The 26,356-nt window shown below is 39.0% G+C and overlaps 1 protein-coding gene across 6 annotated transcripts in view; it reads left to right on the forward strand.

Annotated features, from left to right (window-relative positions):
* LOC124596493 (caskin-2) overlaps positions 1-26,356 on the forward strand; it is a 967,843-nt gene that overhangs the window by 917,150 nt on the left and 24,337 nt on the right. For all 6 annotated transcript variants that reach the window (XM_047135646.1, XM_047135645.1, XM_047135644.1 and 3 more), the window contains 3 exons: positions 3,587-3,678; positions 4,017-4,112; positions 4,385-4,639. In XM_047135646.1, coding sequence (XP_046991602.1) covers positions 3,587-3,678; positions 4,017-4,112; positions 4,385-4,639 — 443 coding nt within the window. The remainder of the gene's footprint in view (positions 1-3,586; positions 3,679-4,016; positions 4,113-4,384; positions 4,640-26,356) is intronic.

The raw sequence follows: 26,356 nt of genomic DNA on the forward strand, positions 1-26,356 counted from the left end.
TTGCACCCGTACCATATTTCTATGCACCAGGAATTGCATGGCGATGACTTTGAACTTCGTGTACAGTTCTGCCACTGGGCACAAGAGAAATTACGGGACGATGACAGATTTTTTGCCCGCGCTCTATTTAGCGACGAAGCGTCATTCACCAACAGCGGTAACGTAAATCGGCATAATATGCGCTATTGGGCAACGGAAAATCCACGATGGCTGCGACAAGTGGAACATCGGCGACCTTGGCGGGTTAACGTATGGTGCGGTATTATGGGAGGAAGGATAATTGGCCCCCATTTTATCAATGGCAATCTAAATGGTGCAATATATACTGATTTCCTACGTAATGTCCTACCGATGTTACTACTAGGTGTTTCACTCCATGACAGAATGGCGATGTACTTCCAACATGATGGATGTCCGGCTCATAGCTCGCGTGCGGTTGGGTTGGGTTGTTTGGGGAAAGAGACCAGACAGCGAAGTAATCGGTCTCATCGGATTAGGGAAGGAAGTCGGCTGTGCCCTTTCAGAGGAACCACCCCGGCATTTGCCTGGAGTGATTTAGGGAAATCACGGAATACGTAAATCAGGATGGCCGGACGCGGGATTGAACCGTCGTCCTCCCGAATGCGAGTCCAGTGTCTAACCACTGCGCCACCTCGCTCGGTCGCGTGCGGTTAAAGCGGTATTGAATAGCATATTTCGTGACAGGTGGATTGGTCGTCGAAGCCCCATACTATGGCCCGCACGTTCACCGGATCTGACGTCCCCGAATTTCTTTCTGTGGGGAAAGTTGAAGGATATTTGCTATCGTGATCCACCGACAACGCCTGACAACATGCGTCAGCGCATTGTCAATGTATGTGCGAACATTACGGAAGGCGAGCTACTCGCTGTTGAGAGGAATGTCGTTACACGTATTGCCAAATGCATTGAGGTTGACGGACATCATTTTGAGCATTTATTGTATTAATGTGGTATTTACAGGTAATCACGCTATAACCGCATGCGTTTTCAGAAATGATATGTTCACAAAGGTACATGTATCACATTGGAACAACCGAAATAAAATATTCAAACGTACCTACGTTCTGTACTTTAATTTAAAAAACCTACCTGTTACCAACTGTTCGTCTAAAATTGTGAGCCATATGTTTGTGACTATTACAGCGCCATCTATCACAAAGCGAAAAAAGTGGTCCAACTGAAACATTCATATTTCTTTACGTACTACACAAATATGTAATAAAAATGGGGGTTCCTATTTTAAAAAACGCAGTTGATATCCGTGTGACCTATGACAGCGCCATCTAGCGGGCCAACCATAGCGCCATCTTGTTTCCCCCCTTCAAGCTAGACGAGTTTCGTTCTTTGTAGTTTTTTCGTTTGACGCTTATTTCGTGAGATATTTGACCTGGTCACGATCAATGGACCACCCTGTATACAGTCACGGTAAAGCAAATTCTTAATAAATGAAGACTACTGCACAAAACATACTACTATACATAGAGAGATGCTGAATTAAACACATTTGGTTGTCAAGAGGGCAATGCATGAAACCTTCAGTGACTAATATTATCCAGATCTCTCAGAAAACTTAAAAAATAATGGTCATATATAAAGGCTGTTAGTGGCAGCTAAGTTAGTTGTCGAACTCTCATGGACGAGACAGGAACTGAAATTGAGGGCAGCAAAACAAAAGCAGGAATGCTTAACTCTGTTTTCAAATGTTCCTTTACGAAAGGAAATTCAAAAGTATTCTTCCTTTTTAATTCTCGCATCACTGCAAAGATCAGTGGTATAGATATTAGTGTCAGTGGTGTTGAGAAACAGCTGAAATCACTAAAACTGAACAAGGTTCCAGGACCCGATGGTATCCCTATCAGATTTCACAACGGATTTGCGGTTGAATTAGCCCTGTCTTTAACAATAATATTCTATATATCTCTCAAAGATAAAGCAGCTCCCAGTTGTTGGAAGGAAGCACAGGTTACAGCCGTCTACAAGAAGAGTACCAGGCACGATTCACAAAACTACCTGTTCCTGTTCCTTTATGCCAACCAGCATGGATTCTGAAAACACTGATAGTTTGAAACCCACTTGTACTTTTTTTTCAAATGATAAGAAAGCCACAGATCAAGGCAGCTGAATAAATGCAGTATTTTTTAACTTCCAAAATGCATTTGACTCAGTACCACACCTACGCTTATTGTCAAAAGTACGATCATATGGTGAGTCAAATCACTGGACTAAGGATTTCCAGTCACAAAGGAAATAGGACACACCCTGTTATCAAGCACGGAGACTCATTGGCACACGTAGAAGTAACTTGAGATGTGCCGTAGGAAAATATGTTAAGACCCTTGCTATTTATGTTCTCAAATATTAATGGCCTTCCAGACAACAATAATAGCAACCTCAGACTTTTTACACATGAATCTGTCATTTATAATGAAGCACTGTCTTAAAAAACTGCACAAATATTCAGTCAGATCTTCATAAAACTTGGAAGTGGTGAAAAGATTGGTAACTTGTTTTAAATGTTCAAAAATGTAAAATTGTGTACTTCGTAAAACCAAAAAATGTAGTATCTTATGGCTACATTATCAATGAATTATGAGGGATATAAAATTGACTATTCGGATAGATGCGGTTACAGGTAAATGGATGGCAGACTTCAGTTAACCAGTTGCAGTCAGGGTGCAGAGGAGATTGCTTACATAACAAATAGGCCTAACAAGAGATATTGAACATATGCAAAGAAGGTGGTTTTAAATGACGAATCCAGGAATATACCACAACCTCCCTACGCATCACTCCCGTAGCGAAAGCGAAGAAAAAATTAAATTAATTATAGCACACACAGAGCAGTTTAAGCAATAATTCCCCCTGTATTCCATATGTGAATGTAACAGGAAAAAGCTCTAATAACTGGTACTCACTGCCGTGCACTTCACAGTACTTAAAAGGAGTATTTATGTAGATGTAATGCGTATGTTTGAATAAATAATGAGAGGAAGTACTTCAGGTTCCCCACATTGACGAATGTGCAAGCAGTCACAACACATTCTGCAGGAAGAAATCATTCAGTGAACTGTCGTGTAGATGAGGTGTTTTCCATAGTTAGCCATTACCAAAAATAATAATTGTTCCTTTATGAAATGAAACATTATTTGCTCACATGTGTAAGCCACAGTATTAGTATTCTTCAAAGTTCATTTAATCAATGGAAAATCCAGGATGGAATGTAACAGTATTATGAAAAGGAAAGTTGCCAGTCACCATATGCTGAATCGCAGATAGGCACTACAAAAAGACTGTCACAAATAAAGCTTGCTCTGTGTGTGTGTGTGTGTGTGTGTGTGTGTGTGTGTATTTTTGACAAAGATTTATTTGTGACAGTCTCTGACTTCATTAAACTTGAAAACAACCACAGTGTGGGTATCTTAATCAAAAATTTAATGACTGAACAGTATTTTTCATGTGTGTCACTACTCTTTCACCCAGTGTGTTTCAGATGATTTTATTTCGATGTACCGATAGCTATTTCTAATTAAGTTTAACTGTTTCTAATTAGAATCTTTATTTTCAGAGGCATGTGACCATAGTGAAGTATACGAACTGACAGGAAAATCACCCGGAGCACAGTTCTCGTACCCCGCCTTCACATTCCCAGGTCCACAGGTGAGTCACATTTGATATAAACTAGTTCCAACACATTTACATTTCTGACCAACAAAGTTTCATAAGAGCAGATTGCAGCTGAAGTTAAATGATATATATTTATGTGCCAAAGTACACTTATGACAGTATAAAAATGTTATACTGCTGTTGTTGAGAGAGAAATAGAACACACAAATATCATGTAACAGCTTATTCACAGCTCAGTATTCACTTTCATGAATAATTCAGAGCATATGACAACCAATTATTTACTTCAAAGGTATCATTAAATTGTACTGTTTCATTTGCTGAAATTTCGACAAATATGACTGTAGTTCTGTTTTTTGTGACATCTGCAGGGTGTTCAGTACACACAGTTAATGCATTCTGGCAAGAGTGCAGCCTACTACCACCAGATGTCTCTTCAGGAAGATCAAGGAATTGATATGACACAGGTAAGATAAAGACTGCAATTCCTACAAATGAATCATTTTCTTCTTTTTAAAATAATAATAGTAGTAATAATGAAGAGGAGGAGGCTAACTTGGCTTGGTAAATTTGGCAATTCCCTTTAAAAAATTAGAGGAAAACAATGAAATGTTTTTATTAGAATACAGAGAAATTATGTAGAGGTACTCTTTCTTAATGAGCCTCCTAGGGTGTTAACCTAAATATATAAGTAGTGTTGTGCTGTTCGGAGCATGGTAATTTGGAACACACGTTGCAGAGTCCCGGGAGAGACAGTCCGGGTTCTTCGGGTTCCGGGTCGGGCTCCGGGTCGCGCCACAGCACTGCGAGCCTGGACAGCGGGCGGGCATCCGGCTACCACCTGCTGGGGCCGAGCAGCGGCGGTACGGGAGTGCGGGGGCCGGGGCCGCTCTCGTCCAGCCCGCGGTGCTCCCTCTCCTCGTCCTCGCTCGCCTCCTCGGAGCTAGGCGGTCCCGCTGCCCGAGCCGAGAGGCTGCTGCAGCAGGGAGTGCCGGTGAGTGCCGAGGCGCGCACTGTGCCTAGAGAACTCTCTCCTCATTGTCATTCATTCTTGCCTCACAGTAGGAACTGTATTAGTTTTAATATACTTTACTTGTGTGACACTCTCTTGTGTACACTGATGTCCTTGAACAGTGAAATATTATTGTTATAATGACGACGATGATGGTGATAATGGTAGAATTCAACTGTAGTGATGTTGAAAGAATGGTCCCAACATTGATTTGAAGTGGTCTATTTTTGAAGGAGGGAAGGGGAGACAGTGAAGTTCCTAAATCTGGATTTAAATTTTTGCACGCACAGATATGGTAATGGAAAGTTTTGGTGTTGGTATACCTGATTTGTTGTTTTTTTCCTCAGTCTTGTATAATTCAAACACACACACACACACACACACACACACACACACACACACACACACACACACACACACACATGGAGAGAAAGAGAGAGGGAGAACATTGGGCTAGCTTTATTTATTGTATTTGATCATGTCTCTCTAATCTTCACAACTGATTCTTGTAGACTTTTTGCACTGGAAAATACAGGGTGATGATAATTAAAGTTAAACTTTCAAACCACTGTAGAAATAACACCACTGGTCAGAATGATGTCAAATTGAAATGGAATATTATCGGAGAAGGGGGAAAACGTATGGCAGAAGAAAAATAAATAGCTACAAAATGTAGCAATAAATGGTGCTGTAAGCTTCAAAATTAGTAGTGGTCGACTACAGATAATAAATGAATCGTACAACGATGCCTGAGGTGTATGTTTGATGTTAAACAAACTGTACTACCCAGTGTGCATGGGTGTACAGGTGTGATACTGTTAGTTACGACAAGATTCACCACGGCAAGGTCGTATCACATTGGATGGGAAAATCGATTTTTAATTGGCCTGAGGCCAAAAACCTCATAAAAAACATTACTCACATTGGTTTTTAATTGTCCTTAGGCCAAAAACTGCGTAAAAAGCGTCAATCACATTGGTTTTTAATTATCCTGAGGCCTAAAGCCACATAAAAAGCATCAATCAAAATCAGATCAGATTATTAATTTCCGTGTGACTGGCACAAAACATGTTCACTACGCTGTCCACCGTTTTCTGCAAAAAGTTGAAATTGAGAAAGAGCACGTTCCCCAATCGATCGAAATGTTTCTGGGGTCATGTTCAGAATGTGTTGCGCAATGTGTGCCTTCAGTGGATCCATGTTTGCAATTGGAATACTGAACACAACGTCTTTCAGATAGCCCCACAGCCAGATGTCACACAGATTAAGGTCAGGTGATCGGGACGGCCAGGCTGTAGGGAAGTGGTGGCTGATAATTCTAGCATTTCTGAAATGGCAGTTCAGCAGCTGCTTAACTGGATTTGCAATGTGCAGAGGTGCGCTATCTTGCATAAAAGTGATCCCATCCGCACGTCCGTGCCGTCGGAGAGCTGGAATGACGTGGTTGCACAAAGGACACTTGTAGCGCTTACCAGTGACGGTACAGGTAACAGGACCCGAAGCACCTGTCCCTTCAAAAAAATATGGCACTACGATAAGTGATGCCGTAAACCCTCACCATACAGTGACCATTTCAGGATGATGTGGTACCGGTTGATATGCGTGTGGATTTTCCATTGCGCATATTCGACAATTCTGTGTATTGACATATCCTGTCAGGGCTTCGTCTGTCCACAAAATCTTCCACAGTCAGTCATTGTCCACTTCTGTGAGCACAAGAAATTCTAAAGCAAACGTCTCCCTTGCTGGCAGGTCAACAGGAAGCAACTCACGCATATGGGTAATTTTGAATGAATAACAAAGAAAGATGCTTCGTAGTATTTTCCACACCGTGCTCACGGGTATGTCCAGTGTTCAGGCAATTCTCCGTGCACTATACTCCTGTACTGCTGTGGCCACTGCTCCCACAGATGTCGAATCAATTTGTTTCCTACCTCTACCAATCTTTTCCAATTTCATTTTCTCCAGATCCATGGCAGTCATTGGACCAATGCCTTTTTTCAAACACTTCAGTGTCCGGAATTTCTGCAGAGCAACGTGTGCACAGTCATCATTCTTGTAATACAGCTTTACAAGCAGAGCGCGATCCTGCATTGAGGCAGTCATGGCAGACGATGCAGATGCGAAAGGAGGAAAAGCCGTGTACCCAGCATTTTTGTACCAACTTCAATGGCCCATGTGACAGGCATTTTCATTTACATATTCTGACACACACAGCACCATCTATTGATCAATTTTCACACTATTTGTTTTCTTCTGCCATACTTTTCCCCCCGTCTCTGATAATATTGATGTCATTCTGACCAGTGGTGTTATTTGTACAGCATTTTGAATGTTTAACTTTAATTATAATCTTTAACTACTGATTTGTATAATACAGTGTAACGGGATAGATAAAAAAAATATACCCACCAAGCGACAGCAAGAGAACACCCACATAAAAATGGGTTTTTACTTATGCAAGCTTTCGGAGCCAGTGGCTGCTTCTTCTGGCAGTCTCCTTTAAATGTGAACCACATTTTCCTAAAATTCTGCCAGTAAACTTAAACTGTCCATTCACCTTTCCTACCACAGTTCTCACATGCTTGTTTCATTTCATATCACTTTGAAACATGATGCCCAGGTATTTAAATGACTTGACTGGGTCAAGCAGGACACTACTAATACTTCATCTGAAAACGGTGGAGAATTAGCATAAAGGAGTGATCAAGAAATAGCATGTTGGATTCACAGCTTTAATATTTTATGCTTTATTCACGTTTGTAACTCACAAGTTTCCACTACTCGAGAAACCTCGACCTACTCTGCTTACATAAAAATGGACACCAGTCACTTTTGTGTCAGGAATATGCAAAACATTTGGAAACACATTCTTGTTTCCTTTGTTCATAAGCCACTTATATATTAAAAGAAATATTTTCTAATATTATAAAAAAACCTCATTTACTTACCTCACATCCTTCCATCACGGGTATTCAACATTGCTCAGTGCATTTTTCAGTTATGGTAGTAAGGTTTGTTTAACTCTGAAATATAAACTGCAGGTCTAAACTTTCAGAAAGCAGCCATTAAAGTGATTATCAGAATTATTAAAAGGAAACAGCCTGCATGAAGACAGAGATGAGCTGCACACAAAAGTTTGAGTTTGTACAGTGTCACGACCAGCTCTGGGTTAACACTGTCTTTAGGCTGTGAGCTGTGTGAACACTGAGTTGAGGAGGCTGTTGCTGACTGAAATAAAATCTAATGTGAGTGCAGTGCCTGTTGCTGCAATTGATAGATGGAGAAAGATAGGTTGGCTGAACGTCTTGCAGAAAATATACAGGAGGGCTTTTCTGTGATCTACCTAAGGCATTTGACTGTGTGAATCACAGTATTCTGCTAGATAAATTGAAGTATTATGGGTTTTTAGCTTAGAATTGTAATTTGAGCACACTATTTTGAAATAAGAAAAAATACGGAAGAAATACACAAAATGCTTAAAAATGCACAGAAAAATAAGGCTAGCTTATTCTGTCAAAGTATTAGAGAACTGAATCGTCAGGTAGAAGAGCATCTTATACTTCTGGAAAATTTCGAGAGCTCTGAAGGGATAGACTACCTGTGCCTATCTGAGCATCGAGTAGCCACTGGGTTAGATAACTTTGATAGAAAAGATTACACTCTAGCAGCTTGCTCGTGCAGAACTGATATGGGAAATGTAGAAACTGTTACACATATTAAGACAGTACACGAGCTCAAAAACATTGAGATGAGCAGATTTTGTAGTGATAAGTAAGCACGTAGAATTGTGTGTTTGTGAATTAATACTGAAAAATAGTTCATTTTTATTTGTAACTGCAACTGATCCCTGAAGGGAAAGTTTGATGTGTTTTTAACGAATCTGCATTCCTTACCGTGCTTTGTGTCTGAGAGCAGCAATCGGTCTATGGCGACTTTACTGTACGTTTTATAAAGCAAAAATTATTTGGAACCTACAATTTGATCTCAGTAATTAACAACTGAATCCTAACTCATAATGTTTTATTGGCTGAAAGCAAGAAAATAAATGTTTACTCAGTAACAAATACTCTCTCTGATCATGATGCACATTTAATCACAAAGCGAGACAGTAACTGTTTATTCAGATGCTCTCTCTGATCGTGATCAACAGTTAGTTAGCATAAATAACATAGTGCTTTATTGTTTGGATACTCATTAGTGGAAATCAGTTAGAATAATTAATGACTCCAGTTTTTAGGAATAGTTTACAAGAGATGCCCTGGGATGAACCAAATGCTAACATAAAATTTAATCTATTCCATTACAAATTCATATCATTATTTGAAAATAGCTTTCCGCATAAGCTAATCGCAGAGGACATTAAACGGCCAGGTGGATCACTAAAGGGAGTAAAGTAACCTGTGAAAGAAAAAGGGAAAATATATCTGTTGGCAACAACAAATAGAGATCCTGAGGTAGCCACACACTACAAAAACTATTCAAAATTTCTACGAAAAATTATTAAAAAGTCAAGGAACGTGCACTTACTCGTAATGCCACAAATTGAACTTCCAACAATGGATTTAAGCCTATGTGGACTGTAGTGAAATGAGAGACAGGACAGTCAGCCACGAAAAAGAATAACACCACTGTTGAATTGAATATATGGGCTATAAATTATGAGTCATAGCTAGTAAATATATTCAATAGTCATTTCAAAAATCTAGTAGAAATTATAGGGACCATCAGTTCAATAGAAAAAGAAACAACCATAAAACTTAATCATATGATTGTATCACCAACTTCTCTTTTGTAATTAAGAAAATTATACATTCTTTCAGAAGTAAAAGCTCATCTGTTTTTTACGGTATTTACAATAGAAAAATGCAGATTAGTTCCTATACAATAAGCCCAGTCTTATCTGAAATAATTAATGCATCACTACTCGAGGCATTTTTCCAGAGAAACTGAAATATGTCATTGTCAAACCCCTATGTAACAAAGGTGATAGGAGAGATGTCAATAACTACTAACCTGTTTCACTACCGCCATCATTTTCCATAATTTTTGAGAAGGTGATATATTTTAAATTAGTATCTCACCTGAGAAACACTAATATCATCAGAAAATCACAGTTTGAGTTTCAGAGGACGTGCTCTACTGAAAATGCAGTTTACACGTTCACTCGTCAAATTTTACAAACATTAAATAATAAAATAATACAATTGGTATTTTCTGTGACCTACCTAAGGCATTTGACTGTGAATCACGGTATTCCTATAGAGAAATTGAAGTTTTATGGGATTGATGGTACAGCCAACCTGTGGATAATGCCATGTCTAACCAAAAGAATGCAGGACATTGTACTTAGTAATTCAAACAATGTAGCCTAGGGACATTATTCTGAAAGGGGAGAAGTAACATATGGGGTCCCCAAGGCTCATTCTTAGGTTCACTACTGTTCCTCGTACAGGGCGATCAGTTGCGAATGCAGCGTGCGGTGCTGGCGAGGCCAGCCGCTGTGCCCTCGGCACAGATGGCAGGAAGCCTGCAGGAAGTACAGTATGGTTTCGTGCGTAACTTATTTCTAAAATAATAAAGAAGTAAATTGCTCATTTATACTAAGCAAGAAGATCCTGGAACTGCCTCCATGCATTGTTCAAGCATTTCTAAGACCTGCATAGGAAATTGTTCATTACACTCTTCAGTACCCTCTCAGAAATTTATTTATTTATTTCATTCGTGTTCTGTAGACCCATTAGCGATAAATTGCTTTGATGTAGAACATGTTGTGTACATAGATTTATAGACATTTGTTTATAGTAATAGACTGTACAATGAATAATATATTTCATAGAAAAAATGTTTACAAGAATTGTTTTTTGTAAAAAGTTACAAATTACGTTGAACATTCTTACAATAGATCAAAATCAATTCACATACTCTTATACATAAATTCGTCCAGTGAGTAAATGGTATAACTTAGAAGATATTGTTTAAGTTGATCTTTAAAAGTAGGTGGATCGGTAACTGACATTTTTATTGCCTGAGGGAGAGCATTAAATATTTTTATGCAAGAGTAGTGTACTCCTTTTTGTACCATACTTGGATTCTTTTGTTCAAGATGTAGATCATTTTTTGCCCTAGTGTCATAGTTATGATACATGCTGTTCATTTCAAAAAGGGAATGGTTTTTACACAAGAAACACATGATAGAGAAAATGTATTGAGATACTGTTGTGAGTATTCTCAGCTCTTGGAAGAGTTTCCTGCAGGAATGTCTGTAATTGACACCATACAGAATCCTGACTCTTTTCTGGGCTAAGAGGATTGATTTTGTTTGCCTTTCACTGGTTTCCCCAGAATATCATTCCATAGGTCATCAGGGCATGAAAATAACCAAAATACGTAGCTGTCAAAGTATTTAAATCACTGAAGGAAGCAATCACACGAATAGCATAAATTGCTGAGCTTAGTTTTTTTTACAGGTAAGGAACGTGTAAGGACCTGTTTAGATTGCTATTAACAAGTAGACCCAGGAACTTTGTTGACACCACTCTTGCTAAATTCCCATCATTATATTTAACATTAATCCCACCTTTGATATTTTGGCTTTTATGGAATTGATACTAGAATGTATCAGATAGATTATATAATGGTAAGACAGAGATTTAGGAACCAGGTATTAAATTGTAAGACATTTCCAGGAACTGTAGATTAAAACTGAAGAAACTGCAAAAAGGTGGGAATTTAAGGAGATGGGACCTGGATAAACTGACTAAATCAGAGGCTGTACAGAGGTTCAGGGAGACCATAAGGGAACAATTGTCATGAATGGGTGAAAGAAATACTGTAGAAGAAGAGTGGGTAACTCTGAGGGATGAAGTAGTGAAGGCAGCAGACGATCAAGTAGGTAAAAAGACAAGGGCTAGTAGAAATCCTTGGGTAACAGAAGAAATATTGAATTTCATTGATGAAAGGAGAAAATATAAAAATGCAGTAAATGAAGCAGGCAAAAAGGAATACAAAAGTCTCAAAACTGTGATCGACAGGAAGTGCAAAATAGCTAAGCAGGCATGGCTAGAGGACAAATGTAAGGATGTAGAGGCTTATTTCATGAGGGGTAAGATAGACACTGCCTACAGGAAAATTAAAGAGACCTTTGGAGAAAACAGAACCACTTGTATGAATATCGAGCTCAGATGGAAACCCAGTTCTAAGCATAGAAGGGAAAGCAGAAAGGTGGAGGGAGTATATAGAGGGTCTATACAAAGGTGATGTACTTGAGGACAATATTATGGAAATGGAAGAGGATGTAGATGCAGATGAAATGGGAGATACGATACTGCGTGAAGAGTCTGACAGAGCTCTGAAAGACCTGAGTCGAAACAAGGCCCCGGGAGTAGACAACATTCCATTAGAACTACTGATGGCGTGACAAAACTCTACCATCTTGTGAGCAAGATGTATGAGACAGGCGAAATACCCTCAGACTTCAAGAAGAATATAATAATTCCAATCCCAAAGAAAGTAGGTGTTTACAGATGTGAAAATTACCGAACTAACAGTTTAATAAGTCACAGCTGCAAAATACTGACGCAAATTCTTTACAGACGAATGGAAAAACTGGTAGGAGCCGACCTTGGCGAAGATCAGTTAGGATTCCGTAGAAATGTTGGAACACATGAGGCAATACTGACTCTACGACTTATCTTAGAAGAAAGATTAAGTGAAAGGCAAACCTACATTTCTAGCATTTGTAGACTTAGAGAAAGCTTTTGACTGGAATACTGGAAGAGTCGAGGGGCATGAAAGGGAAGCAGTGGTTGGGAAGGGAGTGAGACAGGGTTGTAGCCTCTCCCCGGTGTTATTCAATCTGTATATTGAGCAAGCAGTAAAGGCAACTAAAGAAAAATTCGGAGTAGGTATTAAAATCCATGGAGAAGAAATAAAAACTTTGAGGTTCACCAGTGACATTGTAATTCTGTCAGAGACAGCAAAGGACTTGGAAGAGCAGCTGAACGGAATGGACAGTGTCTTGAAAGGAGGATATAAGATGAACATCTACAAAAGCAAAACAAGGATAATGGAATGTAGTCGAATTAAGTCGGGTGATGCTGAGGGAATTAGATTAGGAAATGGGACAGTTAAAGTAGTGAAGGAGTTTTGCTATTTGGGGAGCAAAATAACTGATGATGGTCGAAGTAGAGAGGATATAAAATGTAGACTAGCAATAATGGCAAGGAAAACGCTTCCCCGAAAAGAAATTTGTTAACATCGAGTATAGATTTAAGTGTCAGGAAGTCACTTCTGAAAGTATTTGTATGGAGTGTAGCCATGTATGGAAGTGAAACATGGATGATAAACAGTTTAGACAAGAAGAGAATAGGAGCTTTCGAAATGTGGTGCTACAGAAGAATGCTGAAGATTAGATGGCTAAATCATGTAACTAATGAGGAGGTATTGAATAGAATTGGGGAGGAGTTTGTGGCACAACTTGACCAGAAGAAGGGACCAGTTGGTAGGACATGTGCTGAGGCATCAGGGGATCACAAATTTAGCATTGGAGGGCAGCGTGGAGGGTAAAAATCGTAGAGGGAGACCAAGAGATGAATACACTATGCAGATTCAGGATGTAGGTTGCAGTAAGTTTTGGGAGATGAAGAAGCTTGCACAGGATAGAGTAGCATGGAGAGCTGCATCAAACGAGTCTCAGGACTGAAGACCACAACAACAACAACACATGGAATTAAATCAATAGAGTTTTTTCAAAATTTAGTGATAGTCCATTAGAGGTAAACCAGTTAAAGGTCTCCTGAAAAATTGGATTTACAGTGATCTCAAGATTAGTATTTGTTGAATTGTGTACCAGAATTGTCATGTCATCGGCAAACAAAGGAAATTTTACCTTAGCCCTTGTACACTCTGGAAGGTCATTTATGAAAATAAGGAAAAGTAGAGGACCCAGAATAGAGCCCTGTGGGACTCCACAGTTTATTGTGCCCCAAGTACAGGACACTGGTTCCCCATTAGTGTCGTTTGCCATGACTTTCTGTTTCCGATCCTTTAAATAGGAGGCAAGCCACGTCCCTGCTTTGCCAGTTAACCCATAAAATTCTGCCTTTCTCAGGAAAATCTCACGGTTCACGCAATCGAACGTCTTAGAAAAGTCACAAAAAATTCCAGATGCAGACATTTTACTATTGATTGATTCAAGAATTGCATTGGTGAAAGAATATATTGCATCTTCTGTTGAGATGTTTTTCTGGAAACCAAATTGAGTTTTATTGAGAAAATCGTATTTACTAAGATTTTCAAGAATCCATCTGTGTACAAGTTTCTCGAGAATCTTGGAGAAACAAGTTAAGAGTTACATAGGATGATAATTGGTTGCTTCATTTCTGTCACCCTTCTTGTACAATGGTTTCACAACTGCATATTTAAGTCTATCAGGGACAATTCCTAGTGTCAGTGATTCGTTAAAGATGTGGCACAGGACTTCACAAATGAAAATGTGTGTGTGTTTCAACACTTTGAGCAAATACCATCAATAGCAGTTGAGTTTTTGTTTTTCATTGTCCTTATTATCTTCTTAATTTCCTCAGACTGATGACCGTAGCTGTTAAGTCCCATAGTGCTCAGAGCCAATTTCCTCAACAGTGACAGGAGGCATGCTAATTTCCGGTGTTGCACTAAGTCCACTTCTTTGTAAAAGATTCAGAGCATCATTTATAGAACCTTTACACCCTATCTTATGCGCTGCAGTCAAAAAATGCTTGTTGAAAATTTTTGCAACATTTTCACCTTTATCAGTGATATTCCCATTATGTCTAACTTCAATATTTCCTGCATTGTTCGAATAACTAGCAGTTTCTCTTTTAATAATACCCCAGATGGTTTTTATTTTGTTGCCAGAATTATCTATTTCTGATTTGATGAATATACTTTTTGCCTTTATCAGAACTTCATTTAAGATCCTGCAGTACCTGTTATAATGAGCTCCTTTTCAGGATCATTTGTATTTCTGAGAGAAACATAAAGCAGTCTTTTAGTGCTACATGATGTCTTTATTCCTGTTTGCTGATATGGCTCTGGTACTTGTTCTCTGCAGTTCTTAGAGGGAAGACACCTTCAAAGTGCCACATAAATTCATTTATAAATAGGTTAAATTCGTCAATAGGTTAAATTTGTCATAGACTTTCAGTGCTCTATAAATTGGGCTCCAGTCAATGAGTTGAAGATAACTGTTGAAGATCATGAGATTTTCATTATTAATTACTCTAAATGACCTTTTACAGACTTTGTCCTTCTCGTGTGGGCATATATCATTGATAGTTAGCAATCGGCCGTCACGGTCTGAAAGACCATGTAGGACTTGTTTTACTGTTGCATTGGTGTTTCTATTCTCATCAATCAAAATATTATCTATAAGATTTGAACAGTAGTTCGTAACCCTTGTGGGGAAGTCTACCCTGGGTGAGGTTGTATGTGTTCATTATATGTAGAAACAGTGTGCACACTACTATCGTAATCTGGAAAGTTAATGTTAAAGTCTCCTAAGACTACAGTATTTTTATTTTCTGAATATATATAAGATAGAAGAGATTCGAGTTGCTTAAAGAACATACATTTTTCCCCTGATGTGTCGCTATACACTGTTACTATAATGTAATTGGTGCTAATTTCTATGTCACAAGCTTCAAAATGCTGATCAAAACAGTACTTTGTGAGCTCTAGAGATCTATACATTATATTCTTTTTTACATATATTATTACACCACCCTTCTGCACACTGTTTCTACAAAAGTGAGAGGCAATACGACAGCCATCTAGATTCAGCATATTGATACACTCCTTTCACGGTGTTCAGTAAAACAAAGGATATCGGCATTATCAATAGTATTACTGTCACTAATATTCATTGTCAACAGTTCTAGTTTACTTGCTAGGTTTCAAGATGGGCGAGTTTTTGCACACGCTTGTTAGATAATTGATCTTTTGCTGAGTGTCATTTCTAACTGACTTACCTAAGTCATGGTTTTCCCCTTTTTGTTGCGAAACCATAAAAAATCTTGTTTAGTAGAGAAGGTTTTGTAGGCCTCGAGCTCCTCTTTTGATTGTAGACTGCTGCAGTCCGTGGTGACACTACAGTAGTTTTGATGGAACACTGTGATCTAATTGTTGATCCTGCTGCAGTTAATGTTTCAGGTGCTGTAGTCGAAGTATCTGAAGTTGATGACACTTTCACTGAGTTGCTGACACTTGCACTCTTTTGATTGCAGACTGCAGCAGGCCTTGGTGACACTACAGTAGCTTTGATGGAGCACTGTGGTCTAGTTGTTGATCCTGCTGCAGTTAATGTTAATGTTTCCGGTGCTGTAGTCGCTGTAGCTGGAGTTAATGACACTTGCACTGTTGACGGGACAGTTGATGTAGTAGAAGCTGAGCTTGACGAATCATCTATGTCAATTTCTTTACTTGAATTGTTTCTCAGTTTATCCGAAGTCACTGCAGTTGTACCACTCTGTGATCCTAGATTAGGCTCCACCGTACTTACTGCTATTGGTGGATACTGCGATTCATTGAATTGATGTAGGTTTTCCAGTATTAGGTCACACAATCTAGATTTGCCACTGCTGTTCCTGTGCATTCCATGCGTTGTGAAGTCTTCTCTTAGATTGGCAGCTTTAAGAAAGCTAACGTTGCAGAACAGTTTGCACACATTCTCAATTTTACGATTTATAATTTCTAATTATTTATTTACACAAGATGTTTTTGTTAGGTCATGTCGCTCAGGAACACTGACGATAGTTATTTTGAGTGCTGGCACACACTGAAGCATTTTCTTCAGATCTCTTATTGCATGTTTCGCTTCATTTTTGTAAACATCATTTGCTCCAGCTATTATTATAAATGAGTTATTTGAACCCGAGTCTTTGTATTTGTGGATATCTTTCATAACAAAATACAGAGGCGCAACTTGTTTCACTAGACCCATAACATTTACCTTTTCCATTTTTTCTTTCAGTGTTTCAGCTAGCCCTCTTCCATGACTGTATGAGTATAAGTAAATATTTTCTCGATTTACTTTCCGATTTTCAGCCCTGTTATTTTTCCCCAGCAATAAAGTGTTCACCTTATCATCACATTTGTTTCTAATATATAATCTATTAGTACTTTTTTTGCTGCCAGAATGAGTTAAATGTTTCTCATTGAGACCTTTTGCTGTAAGGTATTCAAGAGAATTCGCAATGACTTCTCTTTTTGCACTACAGTACTGTCTGATAATACCTGATATCTATTACTTAATTTGATATGAAAATTATCTGTAGAAACTTTTGCCTGATCAGCCTTTTTAGGTGTGTAGGACATGTTACAAAGTAGGTCAAAGTGAGTGTCTGCTGCTTTTACGTTCGCTGACTTGGTTTTTTTCTACTGAGAAGGCATTTTTTAGTCTGTTTACTTCAGATTTTAGCCAGCACACATCATTCATTAATGTTGTAACAACACATTGTTCAATGCCTGCATCGTATGCCACGAAAAGTTTGTTAATGGCGTTGCACTGATCACTACACAAACACATTTTATTGATTGGAGTGTAACTTAAACTGACTGCGACAACACAATTTGGATGAACCCACTGTTGAGCTTCTTCACACACATGGAGTCCCTGTGTTACATTTTCTCCACATACATAACACTTAACACCATTATTTTCGTAATTTGAACTGGAGTGATTTACCACTAACCAATATGTGACACCATCTTGTCTTATATTTATTATGTTTAAAAAGTAAACTGTTTCATTAGAAATAACCTACAGTCCATTAATGAACTTTTGCTTTTTCATTATGACCAACATTATTATTTGAACTTCTTCTTACTCTGGTATTACTATGAATACATAGGTAATATATCTTCACTGAGGTATACACAACAAGAAACAGTGCTACATCTATATATGTTCTCATATCATTTATATCTAAAAACAAAGATGATGTAAATTAATAGAGGGAAACATTCCACATGGGAAAAATATATCTAAAAACAAAGATGATGTGACTTACCAAACGAAAGCACTGGCACGTCGATAGACACACAAACAAACACAAACATACACACAAAATTCAAGCTTTCGCAACAAACTGTTGCCTCATCAGGAAAGAGGGAAGGAGAGGGAAAGACGAATACTTGGTATATGTGTGGATGGACATGTGTGTGTGTGCGAGTGTATACCCGTCCTTTTTTCCCCCTAAGGTAAGTCTTTCCGCTCCCGGGATTGGAATGACTCCTTACCCTCCCCCTTAAAACCCACTTCCTTTCGTCTTTCCCTCTCCTTCCCTCTTTCCTGATGAGGCAACAGTTTGTTGTGAAAGCTTGAATTTTGTGTGTATGTTTGTGTTTGCTTGTGTGTCTATCGACGTGCCAGCGCTTTCGTTTGGTAAGTCACATCATCTTTGTTTTTAGAACAAAGATGATGTAACGTACCAAGTGAAAGCATTGGTATGTTGATAGACACACAAATAAACACAAACACACACACAAAATTCAAGCTTTCGCAACCCACGGTTGCTTCATCAGGAAAGAGGGAAGGAGAGGGAAAGACGAAAGGATGTGGGTTTTAAGGGAGAGGGTAAGGGGTCATTTATATAGGCAGGATAAAATTGTATGGTACATTACAGTAAAAAGGGAAGGTGACTCCTTACCCTCTCCCTTAAAACCCACATCCTTTGGTCTTTCCCTCTCCTTCCCTCTTTCCTGATGAAGCAACCGTTGGTTGTGAAAGCTTGAATTTTGTGTGTGTGTTTGTGTTTATTTGTGTGTCTATCAACATACCAATGCTTTCGTTTGGTAAGTTACATCATCTTTGAAACTTCCTGGCAGATTAAAACTGTGTGCCCGATCGAGACTCGAACTCGGGACCTTTGCCTTTCGCGGGCAAGTGCTCTACCAACTGAGCTACCGAAGCACGTCTCACGCCCGGTACTCACAGCTTTACTTCTGCCAGTATCTTGTCTCCTACCTTCCAAATTTTACAGAAGCTCTCCTACCTTCCAAACTTTACAGAAGCTCTCCTGAAGACGAGATACTGGCAGAAGTAAAGCTGTGAGTACCGGGCGTGAGTCGTGCTTCGGTAGCTCAGTTGGTAGAGCACTTGCCCGCGAAAGGCAAAGGTCCCGAGTTCGAGTCTCGGTCGGGCACACAGTTTTCATCTGCCAGGAAGTTTCATATCAGCGCACACTCTGCTGCAGAGTGAAAATCTCATTCTGCAAACATCCCCCAGGCTGTGGCTAAGCCATGTCTCCGCTATATCCTTTCTTTCAGGAGTGCTAGTTCTGCAAGGTTCGCAGGAGAGCCACGAAAGGCAATGGTCCCGAGTTCGAGTCTCGGTCGGGCACACAGTTTTAATCTGCCAGGAAGATTCATATGAGCGCACACTCCACTGCAGAGTGAAAATCTCATTCTGGATTACATCATCTTTGTGTTTAGATATACTTTTCCCACGTGGAATGTTTCCCTCTATTATATTCATATCTTCTCATATCATGTGTTTGACTTCTCCCATATCATGTTGTACACTTCTGTACACTGAATGATTGAGTGGATCAATAAATATACAAATACAAACTGAAGGCAGTTGCTAGTTTCAAGTTCATCTAAAGTGTGTGGATTTGATTCGTACACTTTTTAGTGCTCCTGACCCAGAGATAAAAATCACAGTGTTAAATGGGGGTAACGAGGAGGCCATATGTTGTTCATGATAATTCTATCTTGAAACACGTCGTGAATCTCCTGTATATGTGCCATTGCAGGGTCCTGTTGAAAGGTCATGAAAACATGTTTCCCCTCAGTTAATTGGCCAAAATATTTTTTCGAGAAAAAAAAAATAGGTCTGTTAGTCTCTCACCACTAACAGCACACCAAATTCCTATTTTCTGATCATGCACAGATGCCTCATGCCTTTTGTTAGGCTTTTCAAAACGCCAGTAATGATTATTTTGTGAACTAATGTAGCCACTTAGGTAGAACGTGATTCGTCTGAAAAAGGAGGGGTCAATTTCTCTGTCATGCGCCCTATTCAAACTCTGTTCAAAAAACTGCAACATTTTTGTAGAGTCACCCTATTTAAGTTCTTGCACTGCAGTTATTTTATTGGGCTGTAACTTGTTCCTCTTTCAACAGAGCCATAGGAAATTCCCATTTGCTGAAAAAGAATCAAACTCATTTTCTAGGAGACCTTTCCAGAGTATGCCCAATGTTATCAAGTGTTACTTCTGTGAGTACTGCATGTGGTTGTCTACATTTCCTGTCAAGAACACTTCCCATTTCACGAAATTTATTTATCAATCTATGAATCGTACTCTGATTAGGAACACGAACATCAGGAAATTCCTCTCCAAATAATCTCATTACTGCACGTCCTTATCCAGCACACGTGAATGAATCATACACGAATACTCTTTAGTGAATAGGATCTTGTAATTCACCATTTCACTCAAAACACTTTCACTCAATACGCTGTATTCCGTCGCCTAGCGAAAATGTACTACCTGCAGATCACTTCTCCACAAGCAAAGTCCTCACAGCGGAGGGGAAATATTTTCACCAAAGCAGAATTACAACTTTCTGCAGATGACACAAGTGTTGTAATCAGTCCAAGCATACATATAGAAGCAGAAGAAAATGGTAAACAGTGTTCTTAAAAATATCATTAACTAGTTTTTTGCAAGTAGTCTCACCCTCAATTCTAAGAAGTCACAGCATGCACACCTAGGTTTACTAAACCAATGATAAGTGTAACACATGATGAGGAAATAACGTGTAGGGTGGAAACTTCAAAATTCTTAAGTGTGTGTATCGATGAAAATTTAAACTGGAGAAAGCACATTTTGGAACTCCTAAAACAACTTAATTCAGACACATTTGCATTTAGAATTGCTGCAAATCTTTGGGAGAGACAAATCAGTGAGCTGATATGTTCTTCATATTTTCATTCAATAATGTGATATGGAATAATATTTTGGGGTAACTCATTTTTAAGAAGGAAGGTCTTTATTGCTGAAAAATGTGCTGTAATAATGATATGTGATGCTCACCAAAGCTCTTCTTGTAGGCATCTTTGAAGAAGTCCTAACTACTACTTCACAGTAAAAAAGGTTGGAACAACAATCTTTGATCATTTACTCAGTGATATAAAATGTCTTGACACACTGCAAAGTAAAATTTGAAAAGAAACCAAAAAGTTTCTCCTTGACAACTCTTACTGTTCCATAGAAGAATTTATATTATTTTAACTTGTAAAATGTGATGGGTAGGAATTACTAATGCACATCTGTATGTTAAAAATAAAATATTACAAATGTTCAGCATGTAAGCCATATTTACAAATTAATTTGTCATGTGACCGTATAATGACTCATTTAACATCATTACAATTCATTGCGCAAAATGATCCATGGAACATGAAACTAACTAACTATAAAATTATGAGACAGAATTTCTGGCCATTAGGTACCTAAAGAAGGTATTCTCTCTCTCTCTCTCTCTCTCACACACACACACACACACACACACACACACACACACTACTTCTGTGTTTGTCTGTGTTTGGTCGTTTGCTACTATTCATTGGTGCAAAAGGTACTCCCTGAAATGCACAATACAGGGTGGTCCATCTGAAGTTTCGGATGAGATTCTCGAAAACTATACATCCGGTAAAAATAGTGGATATGACAAGTTCATAAGCTCAAAGGGGGACATCAAATGATACTACACGTGACCCGCAGCCCCCACCCCTTGGGTGGGGTGGGGGGCAACTTTTAAATCGTAAATGGAAACCCCCATTTGTTATTGTAGATTCGGATTCTCCATAAAAAAGTAATCAAGTTTTGTCTGAAACATTTTTTTAAACCATTGACACGTGACGCTGAAATCGAGAAAAATTAAAATTGGGTTAGAACTCCGACTTATTTAGAATGATCCGAGAAAGGTCGCATCAAATCGATACAAAATGTGCACCGATTCTTCCATTACGCGAAATTAAGCTAATTTTTTTTTTTTTAATGTATCCTACCTGCTACAGTTTTTGATGGAGGGAGGCGGAATGGTATTAAAATCTCGTTAGGGTACTCTTCACAATTGCATTACTCACCCGACTGTGGCGCTACTGTGGCCAAACTGCGAACTATGGCTCAGTATAAAGGTCGGTGCAATGCGATCAGACGTCACTTCACTTTCAGATTGTGAACGTAAACTTCAACTGACGAAAGTAAATTATTCTGTAGCGAAACATGGCTCACTGTCCTCGTACAGAGATTGTTGATATGATGTTAATTTCAGGTGAATGCCATAATTATTACGCTGCAGCTGCGCAACTGTATGCGGATCTTTTCCCAAACAGACGACATCCAAGCGAAAACATTATTCTAAATTGCACTCAACGAGCTCGAAATGGATACATGCACCATCCACCTCGCCATCGCGAATACAATGAAAATGACGCTCGTACCCTCCCAAAATGACTCGGAGACAAACTGGAATACCAAAATCAACTGTTTAGAGGATTTTGAAGGCACATAAATATCATGCGTGTTATATCACACTGACACAGGCATTAACGCTGAAAGATATGCGTTGCGGCGGGGCGAGTTAAAAGTTGCCCTTCGTTGCGTAATTGTTTGACCACTGTCTTTCGTCGTACTGTGCACTACAAAAAGTTCCACCTACCTCAGCACGGCGTCTGGTCACCAGCCCGATTCCCTGCATGCGTAGATACCGTTCAGACGATGTTAAAAGCCGCGTTGAAGAAAAACATCGTCAATACTTACGTTTGCAAAGTCCGCCTAAACCCTGGTAGGAAGCTATCCTGTAAAATAACGATTTTCGGGTGGAGGGCGACTGCTTCATTCTTTTAGAAAAAATGTCAAAATTCCGCAACACGTTCTTTATTTCTTTAGGCTCAAAATTAAAGAATTAGTCATCAGCCCTTATTTATTTAAATGTCCTCATCTAACAGTTCATACAACCCAGTATACAAGCAAGACAGCCAGAAATATACTTAAGTCCAACCCGAATTACTACGTGATCTACAGTCGATGCTCTGCTACAATATGTGAGTTTCACATTTGGTCTTATTTTTAGTGGATTTCTAATAAAGAAACTGCTCGCCAACTGTTCCATCGATGAATATAAAACATGCCAAGCAGAATTCTACAAAGACCGAAAGTTCATACGTGTTTATCTTTCCAACTAAACAATTCACAAAGCTCCGTAAATGCAACTGCTTTCTCGGCAATACCATCTGGACGCGAAATACCAGTAACTTCTTCATTTTACTCATAATGTAGACGGATACGTCCAACATGATCTGTGCGTCCGATAGCTAGCCAACGACTCACCACCTGCCGCTCCTTCCAGGGCCTATAACTACTTGATAAGCCCTGGAAATGCTTAACTCTGATTAGTTGTTCAAAATGACCAGCCAATCAAAACAATCATTCGAGTTCTTCTCGCACCAAAACTGTCCTATGCCAATCAATATTCACAGATGCATTTACGTCACTTCATCATGCAAATCTTAATGAATTGTTTAACAAAACCAAATGAAAAGAAAACTAATCTTGAATTGACTTTAGAAAATCATTACTCTGCAAATGGCTATTCTGGCTGCCTTCTTACAAAAGCAAGTGCACTTGGACTAAGTCATCAGCAAGGTAGGGAAATTACAGCTTTCATTGCAACTGCTTGCTTCACACTTTCCCGTGACATAGTTACATAATGTTTAACATCAGATAATATTGAATCTTTATGTATATCCCACATACAGACTCTCACTCACTCTCATTTATTCACACAACCAAAACAAATAGCTATTAAATAAATATTAATCCTTTCTGAATTCTATGTTACAAAAATGAAAAATAATTCCAAATGATACTAAAAGACAAACTGCTATGAATCCTAACTGACTTAAATCAAATAAGTGTTGGTTTTTAGTGTTTTAGGTGTTGTTGTTGTTGTAGTCTTCAGTCCTCAGACTCGTTTGATGCAGCTCTCCATGCTACTCTATCCTGTGCAAGCTTCCTCATCTCCCAGTACCTACTGCAACCTACATCCTTCTGAATCTGCTTAGTGTATTCATCTCTTGGTCTCCCTCTACGATTTTTACCCTCCACGCTGCCCTCCAATGCTAAATTTGTGATCCCTTGATGCCTCAAAACATGTCCTACCAACCGATCCCTTCTTCTAGTCAAGTTGTGCCACAAACTTCTCTTCTCCCCAATCCTATTCAATACCTCCTCATTAGTTATGTGATCTACCCACCTTATCTTCAGCATTCTTCTGTAGCACCACATTTAGAAAGCTTCTATTCTCTTCTTGTCCATACTAGTTATCGTCCATGTTTCACTTCCATACATGGCTACACTCCATACAAATACTTTCAGAAACGACTTCCTGCCACTTAAATCTATACTCGATGTTAACAAATTTCTCTTCTTCAGAAACGATTTCCTTGCCATTGCCAGTCTACATTTTATATCCTCTCTACTTCTACCATCATCAGTTATTTTACTCCCTAAATAGCAAAACTCCTTTACTGCTTTAAGTGTCTCATTTCCTAATCTAATTCCCTCAGCATCACCCGATTTAATTTGACTACATTCCATTATCCTCGTTTTGCTTTTGTTGATGTTCATCTTATATCCTCCTTTCAAGACACTGTCCATTCTGTTCAACTGCTCTTCCAAGTCCTTTGCTGTCTCTGACAGAATTACAATGTCATTGGCGAACCTCAAAGTTTTTACTTCTTCTCCATGAATTTTAATACCTACTCTGAATTTTTCTTTTGTTTCCTTTACTGCTTGCTCAATATACAGATTGAATAACATCGGGGAGAGGCTACAACCCTGTCTCACTCCTTTCCCAACCACTGCTTCCCTTTCATGCCCCTCGACTCTTATAACTGCCATCTGGTTTCTGTACAAATTGTAAATAGCCTTTCGCTCCCGGTATTTTACCCCTGCCACCTTTAGAATGTGAAAGAAAGTATTCCAGTCAACATTGTCAAAAGCTTTCTCTAAGTCTACAAATGCTAGAAACGTAGGTTTGCCTTTTCTTAATGTTTCTTCTAAGATAAGTCGTAAGGTTAGTATTGCCACACGTGTTCCAACATTTCTACGGAACCCAAACTGATCTTCCCCGAGGTCCGCTTCTACCAGTTTTTCCATTCGTCTGTAAAGAATTTGCGTTAGTATTTTCCAGCTGTGACTTATTAAACTGATAGTTCGGTAATTTTCACATCTGTCAACACCTGCTTTCTTTGGGATTGGAATTATTATATTCTTCTTGAAGTCTGAGGGTATTTCACCTGTCTCATACATCTTGCTCACCAGATGGTAGAGTTTTGTCAGGACTGGCTCTCCCAAGGCCGTCAGTAGTTCCAATGGAATGTTGTCTACTCCTGGGGCCTTGTTTTGACTCAGGTCTTTCAGTGCTCTGTCAGACTCTTCACGCAGTATCATATCTCCCATTTCATCTTCATCTACATCCTCTTCCATTTCCATAATATTGTCCTCAAGTACATCGCCCTTGTATAAACCCTCTATATACTCCTTCCACCTTTCTGCCTTCCCTTCTTTGCTTAGAACTGGGTTGCCATCTGAGCTCTTGATATTCATACAAGTGGTTCTCTTCTCTCCAAAGGTCTCTTTAATTTTCCTGTAGGCAGTATCTATCTTACGCCTAGTGAGATAAGCCTCTACATCCTTACATTTGTCCTCTAGCCATCCCTGCTTAGCCATTTTGCACTTCCTGTCGATCTCATTTTTGAGACGTTTGTATTCCTTTATGCCTGCTTCATTTACTGCATTTTTATATTTTCTCCTTTCATCAATTAAATTCAATATTTCTTCTGTTACCCAAGGATTTCTATTAGCCCTCGTCTTTTTACCTACTTGATCGTCTGCTGCTTTCACTACTTCATCCCTCAGAGCCAGCCATTCTTCTTCTACTGTATTTCTTTCCCCCATTCCTGACAATTGTTCCCTTATGCTCTCCCTGAAACTCTCTGCAACCTCTCGTTCTTTCAGTTTATCCAGGTCCCATCTCCTTAAATTTCCACCTTTTTGCAGTTTCTTCAGTTTCAATCTGCGGTTCATAACCAAGAGATTGTGGTCAGAATCCATATCTGCCCCTGGAAATGTCTTCCAATTTAAAACCTGGTTCCTAAATCTCTGTCTTACCATTATATAATCTATCTGATACCTTTTAGTATCTCCAGGATTCTTCCAGGTATACAACCTTCTTTTATGATTCTTGAACCAAGTGTTAGCTATGATTAAGTTATGCTCTGTGCAAAATTCTACAAGGCGGCTTCCTCTTTCATTTCTTCCCCCCAATCCATATTCACCTACTATGTTTCCTTCTCTCCCTTTTCCTACTGACGAATTCCAGTCACCCATGACTATTAAATTTTCGTCTCCCTTCACTACCTGAATAATTTCTTTTATCTCGTTATACATTTCATCAATTTCTTCATCATGTGCAGAGCTAGTTGGCATATAAACTTGTACTACTGTAGTAGGCATGGGCTTTGTGTCTATCTTGGCCACAATAATGCGTTCACCATGCTGTTTGTAGTAGCTAACCCGCACTCCTAATTTTTTATTCATTATTAAACCTACTCCTGCATTACCTCTATTTGATTTTGTATTTATA

Source organism: Schistocerca americana, chromosome 2, assembly GCF_021461395.2.
Source record: "Schistocerca americana isolate TAMUIC-IGC-003095 chromosome 2, iqSchAmer2.1, whole genome shotgun sequence".
Classification (NCBI taxonomy): domain Eukaryota; kingdom Metazoa; phylum Arthropoda; class Insecta; order Orthoptera; family Acrididae; genus Schistocerca; species Schistocerca americana.